Here is a 14,990-nt window from a genome sequence, read left to right on the forward strand (position 1 = left end):
CTGAGAGACAAGGTGGGTGAGATGATATATTTTATTAGATCAGTCTCTGTTGGTGAGAGAGAAAAGTTTTTGAGCCACACAGAGCAATGCTTCAGGTCTATATAACCTGTCACCTCTCCTTGCAGTCCCTCAGTATTTCCTGCCATTTCTGATCGTAGCTTCCCACCATAATTTAAATAAATCAGCAACCTTTTCTGAGCCCCCTTTCTCCCAGTAGGACAGTGGGTCTTGCCTCCGGCTCCTATTAAATCAGAGCCAAGCCCGGTTGCAATTTTGCTGGAGTGGTGGGTCCTACTTTCCCCTGCCCTCTGGAGGCTGCAGGAAGCATTTCCGCCAGAGGGTGGCGCAGCAGAGCGTCTCCCCAAACCTGGAGGTAGGTGCAGGAGGAAGCAGGCGCCGCCGCCGCTGTCGCTTTGAAAGCCTTGAACAATAGCACAATGCTCCGGCTGGGGAGAGCTGCAGCTGGGTGCAGGGCGCTCGCCGCGCCGCACCCCCGAGGGGCCGGCGGCCACAGCAAGAGATCCTCGTCTGGGGGGAAGGAGATCCTGGTCAATGTGCACGGCGGGGAAAGCAGCGGTGAGTCTAGAGCCACCCCTCCAGTCCCATGGGAGGGAGAAGTAGCAAGTCCGGTGCTGGCCAGGCAGCTTCCTCCCCTGCAATGGAGGTAGCTGCGGGAGAATCAGCTCTCATCCCCCTACCTTGCCCCCTGCGCTGCGCTACTCAAGTCTTGGCCCACAAAAATGTTTTCCGAGCTACACGAAGTAACTCTGCTTTCTCCCCCCCTACCCCGAAAACGCAACTGGCAAATCCTCCCTTGAAATGTGCAGACTGTGAAACTGCGGCTGTTCTCCAGGGAAGTTGCAACAATCCAGAAACAGAGGAAGCCCCAGGCTACAGCTACAAAACACACAGTCCAGTTTAACAGCTGCTAATAATCATGTGCCCGATCATGAACTGACCCTGCCAGGTCTGTATAGGCAGGAGTAAACTGTACAGTAGCCAGATCATTACGAGCATTAGGCCAGCTAGAGAGGGGCCCTGGCCTTCATCCTGAACCCATTTCTAATGCACTCTGGGCCTATCCACACAGTACCTATGGGCCAAATCTGCAGTATGATCTGTAACAAAGCAGAACCAGGAATATTGTACCAGAGCTGTTGTCAAACTGTATGTATTTATCTGTAAATAGATAGCAGAGATGGTGCAAAAAACAATTCCCATCTACCTCTGAAAAGCTTAGAGGCTCTGGTTACAACTGGGTAGCTCCTGACCCTGTGTCAAAGGGACAGAACATATTCCAACTGTCACCTTGAACAGTGCTTTAATCTCAGACTTGGCAAGACTTCAGTGTAATTCAGGAAGTTGGCTGAAACACTGTTCAGATCCATGTACTCTACTGGAAAAATTTATGTTCTACATATATGTGGTACTAACGACTTGTAACAAGCACCCATGATAGGTTAGTTTTTCTGTAGTGCAGCTGGAACTTTACTGATTTATGCTTGGGCTGAAACACCATGTTAAGGTGATTATTCAGGTTGCAAATTTCATAAAGTTCTCTATAATCTTTTTGTCCTACATGGTGTCCTTTATTTGGTCCACAGTTGGCTCCTTGGTACAACTACAAAGACCCAACACAGATGGGCACCAGGAAAAGAGCTGTGCAGGAAGCGTGCAATGAACTTGAATATAAATAATCTGTTCTCTACATTCACTCTGTTCATTTTTTTTCTGACGTCAGTAATGTACAGTAATAAAAGGTGGGATAACCTTAGGGTTGGAGAAGAGTTGCAGGTCAATTTGAGGATAAGGTAAGATTTCCACACAACAAGCTTTCAAGGAGGTTAACTTGTTCTGGGATTTGCAAAACAGGTTCTCTAGTGTCTTCTGCAGTGTTTTGGTTTTGTACAGTTGTCATAGTGCTAGCTTCCCTTGTAGCCCTGTGCCAGCTGTTGCACGTCTTTATTGCTAGTTGACTTTTCTCTTCCATTTGGTCAATGGTGATATCACACCGACCAGCCAGTCACAAAAGCAGTGGTTTAAATGTACAGATCTTCCAGCAGTGTACAAAATACCAACATTGTATATTTTGTTGTGGCTCTTCATGTACAGCAGCAACAGGATCATAGAGCAAATTTGGAGCTGGACAGGACTAGGGACAGGAGATCTGGTTTCCATTTCTTGCTTTGCTACAAGTTTCCTGTGTGACTTTGGGCAAGTCAATTCACCTCTCTGTGTTGCTTTCCCTAGCTGTAAAATGGGGGTGATACTTCACAACATCCTGTGATGATGGGAGACCTATTCATTCTCACTCGTGAGACACTCAGAAGGTGATGAGCACAATAGAAATGCCTGTAAATAAATGAGGAAGTTTATTAATGCCCAGTCTCACAGAATGTGTGGGGTATTGGAAATGGAACCCATGTCCCCTTTCTGTTCTGCACCAGTGAGAACTTTGGAAATGGCTTTGCTACAGCACATCACTTCTGAGGCTGTTTTTCTTTCAAGAACAACATGACATGGAGAAGCTGTATGATAATATTCTACGGACAATGTGTTGCCTTTTTTTTTTTTTTTTGGCTGGACTTTGAGAACCTTGAATAAGACCCCTGAATCTTAAACTAGTGATTACACAAAAGGCTTAGTTATGAGAAATGGATTTGCATTTTCCAGATGGCTCTGGACAGTGAGCCATTACTGATATTGTCCAGTTTGCGCTGTTCTTCTCCTGTAAGCAGTAGGTATGGGAAGAAGGTTTTCTGCATTAAGGAAAATACCCGAACAGCTAATCCAAGCAGGAAGACAGTATGGAGAAAGCAGAACAGCATGCAAAATGGAACTGTTACATGGATCCATTCTGTTCTTAGGTTTAAAAAAATGTGAAGAACACTTGGAACTGCCAAGTTGGACAAGAGGTCCACTTTTAAGTTAAAGGATTATTTATCTACATTTTTTCAGTATTATGTAACCTCGCAATGATTCTGTAGTGCTGAATTTCACAATGTGGTCTGGCGTGTTCCATTTAAAACTCACTCACTTAAGCAGCCTACTTTATATTTTAAAAAATCTTTATACAAAGTCTCAAAAAAGAAGAGCTACAGTACTTGGGGCTGTTGTTCCAAGAAGACTGGCCATGTCAAATATAAATTGTATCTTTAAGCAAAATGTAACTGAAATTGGCTCCTTTTTACTAAAGGAATTGCTGAAATCCTGATGAACAGAGCCCATGCCAGAAATTCACTGGGAAGAGTACTTGTTAATGAAGTAAGTATATCTGCTTTTCTATCTCTAGACTAAATATTGTTTACTATTGTGATCAGTATCTAAATGTATCCTGTAGAAGTAAAATGGCCATAGTAATTGCAGAAGAGAAAACTTAAGCACCCAATCACTTTGTATTCTGGCTTTTTTTTAATAATATGTAAGACTTTACACATACGAACTAATTCTCACCACTCTAAAAAGGCTGGAAAATAGGTTAAGCATAGTTATTCCCATTTTACAGATGGGGACACTGCTACATTTTTGTTGGATGAGCCTTCCAGAGCTGCAGTGTCTCCTTTTCCCCATATCTTGGGGCACTAGGAGCTCCTGGACATTCATGATCTCAGGTTTCCACTGTCTATCAAAGAGGAAAAACTTAGAGCATGTTGTGTTGCCTGCTAGGGAAAATGAACTCAAAGATCAGAGATGCACCAAAATAAGAAGCAAGAATTTATTGTTGTTAATCTCCTAACAGGAGAACTTTGAACTACCAAAATATTTCTGGGTAGGGAGCAAGATTTGACTGGCTTTTATAACAACACTAAATGATTCCACTTAAAGAGATGCTGCCATGATTGTTACGGCAAAAAATGTGTGCCTTCAGAATGGTCCCATCTTGCTTACTTTCAGAAATCTCCCTGGTATTTACTATTGGCAATCTAATCCTTTTTGTATCTAGTACATTATTTTATTTTAATCAAATATACAATTTACTGGTAGTCTAACAGTGAATTTACACAGGTTCATTCACTAACAACCAGTTGTGTGTTTGGTTTCCTTAATATCTGTCCTGCAGTAGGACTGGGTTTCAAAATCAACAAATGGAAGGTGTCTGGAAGGTATCAGAACTTCACCCCAAAGCAGCTCTTCATGTAGGTCCATTGTTTGGGCCTAACAACTTGGGCTGGGTTCCAGGGCTGCCCAGAGGATTCAGGAGGCTTGGGGTCTTCAGCGGCGGGGGGCCCCCGCTTCAGCAGTAATTTGGTGGTGGGGGAGTCCTACTGTCGCCGAAGTGCCCCGAAGACCTGCGGCGGGAGGCCCCCGCCACCGAATTACCGCTGAAGACCCGGCAATTTGGCGGCGGGTCCCGCTTCAGCGGTAATTTGGCGGCGGGGGGTCCTTCCACCCGGGAGCAGAAGGACCCCCCGCCGCCGAATTGATGCCGAAGACCCAGAGCAGAAGCAGCTCCGGGGGCCCGGGCCCCACAAGAGTTTTCCGGGGCCCCTGGAGCGAGTGAAGGACCCTGCTCCAGAGGCCCCCAAAAACTCTCGTGGGGGGCCTCTGCAGGGCCCGGGGCAAATTGCCCCACTTGCCCCCCCCCCCTCCCCCCGGGCAGCCCTGCTGGTTTCAGCTTGATGGTCTAGGCCTACTGAGGTGAGGTACCATGTGTGAGATCAAAGTCTGAGACTAGAGTTATGTCCTTTGTTGCTAGGCCAGCAGGGGCTGGGAGTAGTCAAAAGGCAGCTTAGTCCCTGGGGAGAGGAGACTTTGTGTTGGTCATAAGCAACCCCTCTGGTCAAATTGGGGACTGACCTGTTTCAGAGGAAGCCTTGCGCAACTCTGAAGAAGAAGGACAGTCAGGGATGCAGAAAAACCTCTGTGGATGGGATTGAGAAGAGGGGAATCCTAAGCGTTTCAGGAGAGGCTTGTAGAAACCATGTGTGGAGCAAGGACCATCCTTGAGGCTGGCTTTCTAAGAGATCCCTATGCCCACAGAGAACAAGGAAATTAAACTTTTATCAGAATATAGGGGTCTTCAGTCATTTAAACATGCATAGCAATTTAGATGCTTGACACACTGTTTTTCTTAACTCCTCTTCTTGATTAAACTCTTAGCTATTCAGAGTTCTAGAAAGTCTCCGTTGTGATGAAAGGATCCGCGTGGTAGTGTTTAAAAGTGAAGTAAAAGGCGTGTTTTGTGCAGGTATGTAACAAATGTTCTGTGACTTGATATTAAAAACAGATACCTTCAAATTATGTTATGCAGATTAGACTGCTAAGCAGCAGAGGTAAAAACAAACGTAAGGAAATCGGTTTGACTTTGTGGGGTAACAAGGAACAAACCATTGCCTTGTCCTGGCTAGGCATATGTAACTGTCTTAGAAATTGAGATCTCAGCAGGCAGAGCAAGCTACACTTGAAGACTAGCTCTTCTCTCTTTATATTACCATTTCTTTCCAGTTAGACCCATCAGCTGCTCATAGGAGGGCCCCTACCCTGCAATTTTGAGATTTAACCTCCTTAGGCATAGGACTGTCTAAAAAAGACAACAACAGAGCAGAGCACTCCACAACCATTCTTAAAGCATGAATGTTTTAATTCCAGGGATGCTGCATCTAAACTCCAGAAGTCTAGAGAGTTGGCATTCCAAGATTGCTTTTGAACTTGACTCTCCTGCATAGTCACATCAAGCACTGCTGCTCAACTGCCTGGTACCTTTCTTCTGTCATTGAATTCTTTGTTTTCCTCCACACTTTAGGTGCTGACTTAAAGGAGCGTGCACAAATGAATGATACAGAGGTTGGACACTTTGTTCACAGGCTGAGAAGTTTAATGGATGAAATTGGTAAATGATCAGTTATAAAACACATATTTCTATATATGTCCACACCGTGGGGGGAAGTCAGTGGTCCTGTATCAGGGACACTTTATAAGGATACCTCCCCTAAAAGGGTAAAACTCGTCCATGCAAGAGACGGTTCTTGGGGCCTGGTCCGAGACTGTGGAATGAACTTCCATCTAAGGAACTAAGGATTATCTTCTGCTCCAAGTGCAAGGTGCGCTTCTTGGAGCTACCTTCTCTAAGAGAAATGAGAGCAGCAAATACACTCTTTTTTAAAACAAAACAAAACAAACAAAAAAAAACCAACCACTTCATAGCACACAGAGTTCTCCCCCAGTGGGAGAGGATATGAAAGAATGAACCATACATGACAGATGTTAGTCATGTCACTTAATGCATTATACTGGAAGGTGCTCAGATACTATAGAGATAGGTGTGATACAAGAACCTATGTAGAATAGTAAAGGAGCTTGGATCATTGAGTCAATTTCTAGTTGGACTAGCCTCTGAAGATTTTACCTCTTTTTAGACAAGAAGTGTGGATGTGCACAGTCAGGGTACGTCTAGACTACCTGCCGTATCGGCAGGTAGCGATCGATTTATTGGGGATCGATATATCGCATCTCATCTAGACGCGATATATCGATCCTTGAAAGCGCTCCCGTTGACTCCGGAACTCCACCAGTGCGAACGGCGGTAGCGGAGTCGACAGGGGGAGCCACGGATGTCGATCCTGCGCCGTGAGGACGAGAGGTAAATCGATCTAAGATACTTCGACTTCAGCTACGCTATTCACGTAGCTGATGTTGCGTATCTTAGATCGATTTTCCCCCCTCCCCCCAGTGTAGACCAGCCCTCAGTTCTCTTCTTGTATTAATGAATTGTTCTGTTGTCCCTGGAGGGAGATATTTTAACTAGATGTTTAAAACAAATGAATCTGACTAGAATATCAATCAAAGTAACAGTAAGAAGAAGATACATGTATTATCCAAAATACCTGCACCCATATGGGACTTTCATGTTACAAAGCACCAAGGGATGTTTGAGGGAGTGTTGTTGAGTAGTTAGAACCAGGAACTTCAAGATAACACTTCTGGATTCTGTTCCCAACTTTTCTATTCACTCAGTGTGATTTGTTTGTTTTTTCTTTGCAAGGCATACTTGACCACTAGGTGCCTTGGTTTTCCCAACTTTAAAATGGGAGAGATACTCGCCTAGCTCACAAGTGTTGGGAGGCTTACGGAATGTTCATAAACATACTAAATGCAGCGTGTAATGGTCAGCCGAATTGGACAGCAGTAGGGACTGACCATTTGTAGCCATATAAAATGGAACATGGAGAGTGCCTCAGAGTGTAGAATCTGTCAATTGACTGTTTCATTGTAACACATTAAATGTGAACATCCAGTTATCTCCATTTCAAGGAGGCAGAGCTTTAGTTTGAGGAAAACGACCTTTGTTTTACATTTCAGTGCTTTATAATATGGAATTATTTTTGATGAGGAGGAAGGAAAAAAGCACAACTTTTTACCATTTGAAGACAGTTTCCTTGTTCCTTTTGACTTACTGAAATCATTGTAGCATCATACCAAACTTTGAACATTTGAGATGTAATTACTTGAAACACTCACTGAAAAACCGCTCCTGTAATTAAACTTTTAAATCTGTTTTGTCTTTAATAGCTGCACTGCCTATGCCCACAATAGCTGCAATAGAAGGCTATGCATTAGGTGGGGGATTGGAATTGGCATTAGCGTGTGATCTTCGAATAGCAGGTATGTGCACTGCCAAATATGGGATATTTAAAGTAATCACTGGTTTTAGTTAAACAACATTTGAAAGTAAGCTAACGGCTGTTTGGTTCCCTTTCTGATAAGCTAAGGCAGGAACTTGTGTAATGTAGGAAATGAATAGGCATTTGCCTAAAATTTTGGTGACATACAGCTGTCTCAAATAGTTAAATGTCTTTTGTTTAAAAGGGAAAACAATTTTAGATGAGGTATCAATATGAGTTACACTAAAATTCTTTTTGAAGGGGTTAATCTCCTGTTGGTGGTAGGGGTATATGGTTAATGCCCACTAACAGCAGGTTTATTGGGTGACTGATCAATTCTGGTTTGGTGTAACCTACTTTTAGCAGTGAGGTCCCTGCACATTGATGAGAATAGACCCTTTAGAAAGTACATCAGCAGAGGGACTGGGCCATCCCTATGTACTTGTAACTTGCACAAGATCAGAGAGCTGCTATTTCTTTTCAAAACACCTCCATTATCTCAGGTCATGTGACAAGTTGAATTATGACAGTTTTACTTTATCATCCAGTGACCTGGTGTGCATAAGTCTGATCTCAGGCTAATTCCAAGCCTAATTCAGACAGAACCAAAACCACCTCCCCACTTGCATCCATTTCAAGGGGAGTAAGAATCTCTTCTAGAGGCTCCCAGTCCAGTGAGGAACTGCAGCTTCTTCAGTGCACCCTGCCTTTGGAATAAGTGTCCCCATATAACTCTCACAGTGCTACCAGATTTCCTTCTTATTGTTTAATATTTCTAGTAAACACAGCATATAAATTAATGGGTGAGGTTTTTTTAAAAGTTAGCAAAATGCTTTAATTCCTACCTCCCTTCTGAATCTTCATATCAAACCCTTAGCCCCCTTTTTCCTGGGGAAAAAAATGCCAAATTTCCTGGAAGCAGTCAGCTATAAAGTATATTTATGTCCAGGCTCCTCATCACCTAACTTGTAGCTGGGGTTGGTTGACTGTAGCACCCATCCTCTCTGGCTACCTGAAATTAATGTTGTAACCTGGCCCATCTTATTCCTGAAATCTCCCAAAATGGCAGTTTGGTAACTTAATGCTCCTTTAAAAGATAAATTTTGTACAACAGACACCTCAAAGCTGTTTGTCTTAAACAGCTTATGTCTTAAAAAATTCAATAAGAACTAGCATTTGAGGCTGGTCTTCAGTTGAGAATGGAGAGTCTAGCTGCAGGATGCCTAGACTGAATGAATGCTAACGATAAACTTTGCACAGAGATCACTTTCCAGCTGGTGCTAAGGTGTTAGATAGGCAGAGACACTTTTATTCAGCAAAAGCTGGCATCAAAATTTCTCTTTTTTGTGGAACAAACGTGTGCGTGCGCTGTTTAGGCCAAGATCCGTAGCTCTAGTTTGCTCAGCAAATAGTGTGCCCCAGTCATAAGCAAGTCCACACAAATCGCAGAATGTGACTAATCACTGCAGTCACACTCATTTTAGTTGCATTTTTGATACCTTTCAATACAAACTGATGCATGTTTAGTGTGAAAGGTATGTAGCCACTTGACACCATTGACTCTAGTGCAGGGGTCAGCAACCTTTCAGAAGTGTGTGCTGTCTTAATTTATTCACTCTGATTTAAGGTTTCGTGTGCCAGTAATATATTTTAATGTTTTTAGAAGGTCTTTTTTTTGTAAGTCTATAATATATAACTAAACTATTGTTGTATGTAAAGTAAATAAGGTTTTTAAAATGTTTAAGAAGCTTCATTTAAAATTAAAATAAAATGCAGAGCCCCCCGAACCGGTGGCCAGGACCTGTGCTGTGTAAGTGCCAATGAAAATCAGCTCGCGCGCCGCCTTTGGCATGCGTGCCAGAAGTTGCCTACCCCTGCTCTAGTGGGATTCATCCACTGGCATTCTCCAAGTGAAAATGATCTTAGTGTAATGTTAACAGCTATCTTCTGTTGTGAGAAAGTAACCTATTAAAAAAAATTTATTTAAAAATAGCTTCATCAGCTAAAATGGGCCTGATTGAGACCACCAGAGGACTTCTTCCGGGTGCAGGTAAACTATCTTCATTAAATCTTCTAATATTTACACAGCTCCATGTGAATTTTACTGTAGGGTACTTGAAAATCCTTTTATATACAAAGGAAGTGTTATCTAGTAGCCATTGCAAGGAGCAGGGAGTCAGAATTGGAGAATTTCTGAGCTCTGCTACTGACTTCCTGTGATCTTAGGAAGACCATTTCACCCTTTTATTTTCCCCTTTATACAACGTGTGAATACTTGTTCACTCCACCGAGGTGCTGTGACTTAATGTGTGAAATGTTGAGCTCCTCAGCTGACTGGCTATAGTGCATAGCACTACTAAAACACCAGGTTTTTCACATGTATAAACAGGTAACACATTTGAGTGTTTTTTGCTATTTGTTTCTCAGAAAACCCTAATGTGGTATATTGTCTTAAGGTGGAACCCAACGCCTGCCCCGCTGTATTGGAATAGGTCTTGCTAAGGAACTCATTTTCACTGGCAGACAGATTGATGGGCAACAAGCACTCTCAATAGGATTAGTAAACCACACAGTGCTACAGAATGATGAAGGGGATGCTGCTTACCAGAGAGCATTAACCTTAGCTAAAGAAATTCTTCCTCAGGTCAGTATTGTTTATTTGGCTCATATGTTTTGGCTACTTTCTGGGACATGGCTAGCTTCTTACCTCTTTCTATGAAATATTAAAATCTTGGGGGACTTATTTTTCTTAAAGCATCTTCAACCCAGATTCAATTCAGTGCAAGTGCAAATGATGCAATGTAGACATCTACTAGTTGATTTGTGGGCACAATCAGACCTCTAGTTGTCATTGCTTACACCAACAAAAAGGAGGCAAGCTTTGAAAATTAGACCTTTGAAATTAGTGTGAGAAACAGAATTTTCTTTTGTTTCCTTTTCCAGAATGGGATCTGAATGACTCCATCAAAATAGCCTCCATCTTCTCCCACTCCATTAGCTGTTGTATTTTACTTCTATTAGGAATGGTAGTAGGAGACACAACTAATGGTTCTTTAGCATTAGAACATAGAACATTATTATTCTGTGCATCAAACACATATGACCCTGATACACTGTTTGAAATAACACTGTACTGGGACTGCTCTCTAAAGTGGTGGCACTGTACACATCCAGCGTAAAAGTGATAACTTTCAATCTGCTTTTTGTCTTGCTAATTTGTCGTGCAGTGGTACTTAGCACTGCCGCTGTTTCAGTGCAAGCTGTCAGTACCTCTGACAGTCAGGCCATATAGTTAGGCAAGAATGCATATTTAGGCACTCAAGTCTGAAAACTTTGGCTTGAATACTTAAAAGTACATTCTATTATGAACTGTAGACAGTCTTAGCTTTTTTTGGCTATATATAGTATTAGCTTTACTGCAAACTCCTGAAGACAAGAGACTGCCTTTGGAAAAAGCTGGGTGAATAACTGACTTTTCAGTTTGACAGTTCCAAACCCCCCCCCCCCCAAAATTGTTTTGGGTTAAACTGAAAATTATTTTTCAAAATTTCCAGATTGTCAAAACAAACAATTGAAATTCCTCCATTTTAAAATGACCTTTTTAAAAAAAAGGTAGAAGTTGAAACATTGTTTTGAAAATATTGAAATAAATTTTCATTTTTTAGGGGGGGGGCAGTTCCTTGTCAAAAAAAGACCTAAACATGAATTTAAAAAGTCTTGCTGTTGCCAAATCTTTATTTCTTTTGCTGAAAACTGTTTGCAAAACATTTTGCCCTGCTCTATTTGGAAGAAAAAATAATTTTAGGAAAGTTCTATGGACTGTTAGACAGAAGTCAGACTAGATCACAATGGTCCCGTCTGTCCTTGGAAGCTATGAACTACTGCACTTTAGTGTACACTGAAGTGACTTCAGTTATCTTTCTTGTTTTAAAGGCTCCCATCGCTGTGAAAATGGGTAAACTGGCAATAAACAGAGGGATAGAGGTAACTTTTTTTTTTCAAAAATTTAAGAGCCACTCGTAAAAATGTTTAGAACAGTCATGAAGAAAGTTCTGTAAATGGATTCTAATGCCTGTTTTCAATAAGGGATCAGTCTCTTTGTAAGTGACTGACTCCTGAGGCATGAACAAAATTAACAGTTTGGTAGAGCAGGAGTCTGACTCCACGTTAGCTGTAAATACTAGAACAGTAATGCTAGGGTTAGAGTTAGTAATTTAATACTAACTCTGACATTTAATCATGGAAAATACTCAAGGGTACTGCAGTTTGAATGCTGTGTACTTCAGAGATCACTTTTTCCCTTCAGGTGGATATTGCATCGGGGATGGCTATTGAGGGAATGTGTTATGCACAGGTATGTTATCTTAATCTTTTTTTTAAAATCACACTGTACCTTTCCTAAATACTGTAATAGCCTCAACTTCCATGAGATAATGCGTTTAAGGGCTAAAACTCATACAAACATTTGAAAACTTACTGAAGTCCCTTAGCGCTTGTCTGTACTGTAGCTATTGTAGAATAACTATCCTGCAATAACCTCATCTATGGACACACTCTAATCCACTTCTGAATTAGTTGAACTGATTCAATCTTAAATCACAAAAAGGTGTATATATACATTTACTCTGGAATAATAGTGTCCATGCCGTCTTTGCAGCATAACTGTTCTGTTTCAAATTCACACCCTGACTTATTCCACAATAATTTTCTTGTATAGGCCAAGCCCTTAAACATGGATTTAAGTTCTACCTTCCCATTAACAGGGTTCCTCTGAATGCTAGTTGGACTCCTGCACCTGCCTCAGACTGAACTTGGTCCATCAAGGCCCTAACTTGATCATCTTACTGAATGAGAATTGCAGGTTTTACTAGATTTAGCCATATGTACCCATGTATACAATTTCTAGCATGGGCCTGTACATTGTGATGATTTGGGAGCTGGTTGAGTTGGACACTAGATTCCTGTTGTACTGTATGTATCAGAAGGTTTTCTGGTTAGGTTGAAAACAATATTTCAGGAGCATGTAAGACTTCTCTTCCAGTGGAATATTTTCTTATCCTCAAAAGGTGTTATTTTGGGCTCATGGACCTTACTACACATAATGGAGGACAGTGCCATTAAATTCAATGGCATTATCCATTGGACTGCATCAAGTACTGGTGCTATACCCTGCATTGAAAGTTATTTAACCTTTTCCTCCTTGTAAGATGTGACAGTTGACCTTCTTTCTTCCGAGATGTTGATTTAATATCCATAAAAGCTTTTACTTCTAAGTATATTGACAGTGATTTCAATTCAGTATTGGCTGCCTAACTTTAAAATAAAAAACTGCTTTTATTATTTTAATGCAGAATATTCCTACAAGAGACCGCCAGGAAGGAATGGCTGCCTTCAGAGAGAAACGTCCACCCCAGTTTATTGGGGAATAGCCTTCCAAGGATTTTCCTTATTCCAGGGCATGATTCTTTAGGAAGTAAAATGGAGGTGCACAACCTTAAACGTATTGGAAATTATTAAATATTCTACAAGCTTAATTCTTTGCCCTGGACACTGCTACATTCCTGGACACTCCATAGAAGACAGTTTTACAAGGATAATTAAGGTATTGAACAGCTTCATTAACAGAAAAACAAGGCTTTTTAGACAGTAAGGCTATGAATGATTAAAATCATATGGGAGACTGAGATTGTACACTAAACTGTCAGGAGAGACAAAGCCTTTTGCTATTGGTCCAAATCCAGACCAGGTTCACAGTGAATGAAAGACCAGTACCGTGGTCCAGCTGAAAGAATTTGTCTCAGTTCATTTTAAGTCTGCACTATACCTGCTTGTAACTACAACAGATAGGCCAAATGGGTAAATAAGTTTAATGCCCAAACTAGCCTCTTATACCTAGTACATGTGGGTGTTCAGGCTGAAAGGGAAAGCGTAGATTGCTGTTGGTCATGGGATGCAGCCTAAATTACCAGTTTTTTGAATGCAAAGTTACTTTGTTTCCTCTTTGTATTGTATGTAAACCACAAATAAACTGTGCCTTAATTCTTTGTGTGATTTGCTGAGACGTACTTGGTGCTGGCAAGGACCAGTAACTTGCTGTAATATTACAACCAGAAGTTTCTATGTAAATACTTCCCTTTTTACAAAATATATATATATTTTCACTAACATTTTTCTATTTTAAAAAATATCAACTTGGCCAGGGCAGGAGTAGTACCTGAAACTACTTTACTCAGTTTGAAATTGCCAACTAGAAATATAGCGTACACATCACTAAGTTCTAGGAGTCCGAGACAACAGCTGGAATACATAGTTAATAGGCAGCTAGCTATAAGGCTTAAAAAAAAAAGTTCACAAACTAATAGTTCCCTGGTTCTGAGCTAGGTGTTTGAAACTGCTACAATAGCTTCTAGGAGCAGATCTCTGGAATTTTAAAAACTGTGCCCCCAAATAAGTTTGTTTAAAGACTCTTAACAATTGAAAGACTTCAATAATTTAAATTAAACCAGTTAAAGAGTGCCCTATACTACTAATGCTGCAATACTTAGATTTAACAATCTGAAAATGAAAGTTGACTCACCTGAAATATAAACAGTGAGACAAGTAAATCTGATAAAATTCACTTAACTACCTTGGATAAAGATAAACATGTAAAACATTCAGCATCACCCTGTAAGTGTGATGGATTTTTACTGTACTTTGATGTGAATTTAAAAAAAAAGGGAGGGGGAAATGAGTTGATTAAGGGAAGGGAAACCACACTGGAATTTCCCAGTACTCAGTTGAAACTTGGACTGGGGATTTGGTGAAGGGAAAGGGAGATACAAGAATTTCTAGCACAGCCAGAGTGTCTTTGTCATTAGTCTGCTGCGGTGCAGTGACAGTTCTCACGGCCCCGCCCCCCCCCTCCTTGTCACTGGGGGGGGGGGGGGGGGACTTCTTGGCGTTGGAGCGGTTGCAGATGCACTGCAGGGGGCTCTCCTCCTGCCTGTGGTCTTGCAGAACATCTACAAGGCAACAAATACATACACACAGTACAGTCTAGTCATTTTCCAAGAAAAGAGAAGAAAACTGAACAGGAACCAGAGAACTAGTCCTAGATTTCGAATACGCCTCATTGGCATTAGCATTTGATAGCACTGGATAAGCGAGGAGAGCTGAGAGACCTTGCTGCAAAAAGTCCTGTAAACACAACAGTACAGACTGCTTTACAGTTAGTGCTTAGCTGTGCTTGTGCTTGCCTGTGCTCTCCTGTGGCAAAAAATGAGCAGAAAAAGATAGCGTTATGCCAGTGACCCCGACCGTGAAACCCCCCTGTCTTTTTTTTCTCTCTGAGGCCTGCAACACTGTGTGGCTGAGGCGATTGCAAAAAAAAAACTCTGTTAAGCGAGG

At 41.6% G+C, this 14,990-nt stretch overlaps 1 protein-coding gene across 3 annotated transcripts; it reads left to right on the forward strand.

Moving 5' to 3' along the window:
- Nucleotides 1–13,645, forward strand: ECHDC2 (enoyl-CoA hydratase domain containing 2). Of its 3 annotated transcripts, none has more exons than XM_039485599.1 (10): nucleotides 1–12; nucleotides 3,197–3,264; nucleotides 5,101–5,188; nucleotides 5,744–5,830; nucleotides 7,510–7,602; nucleotides 9,595–9,651; nucleotides 10,058–10,245; nucleotides 11,535–11,585; nucleotides 11,908–11,955; nucleotides 12,953–13,645. In XM_039485599.1, exons 2-10 carry the CDS (start codon nucleotides 3,214–3,216, stop codon nucleotides 13,028–13,030), a joined length of 741 nt encoding a protein of 246 aa, XP_039341533.1. In that variant the 5' UTR covers nucleotides 1–12; nucleotides 3,197–3,213; the 3' UTR covers nucleotides 13,031–13,645. The 3 variants fall into 3 exon arrangements, with proteins under 3 accessions (XP_039341533.1, XP_039341532.1, XP_039341531.1); XM_039485598.1 differs by lacking the exon at nucleotides 1–12 and adding an exon at nucleotides 75–373; XM_039485597.1 differs by lacking the exon at nucleotides 1–12 and adding an exon at nucleotides 79–576.
- The last annotated feature ends 1,345 nt before the right edge of the window (nucleotides 13,646–14,990 follow it).

Source organism: Mauremys reevesii, linkage group 8 (genome assembly GCF_016161935.1).
Source record: "Mauremys reevesii isolate NIE-2019 linkage group 8, ASM1616193v1, whole genome shotgun sequence".
In the NCBI taxonomy this organism is placed as follows: Eukaryota; Metazoa; Chordata; order Testudines; family Geoemydidae; genus Mauremys; species Mauremys reevesii.

Coding starts and splice junctions, on each gene's coding strand:
- ECHDC2 (XM_039485597.1), top strand. CDS start 438: ATGCTCCGGCTGGGGAGAGCTGCAGCTGGGTGCAGGGCGCTCGCCGCG. Junction 7,603..9,594: donor GTGTGATCTTCGAATAGCAG/GTATGTGCACTG, acceptor ATTTAAAAATAG/CTTCATCAGCTAAAATGGGC. Junction 11,956..12,952: donor AGGGAATGTGTTATGCACAG/GTATGTTATCTT, acceptor ATTTTAATGCAG/AATATTCCTACAAGAGACCG.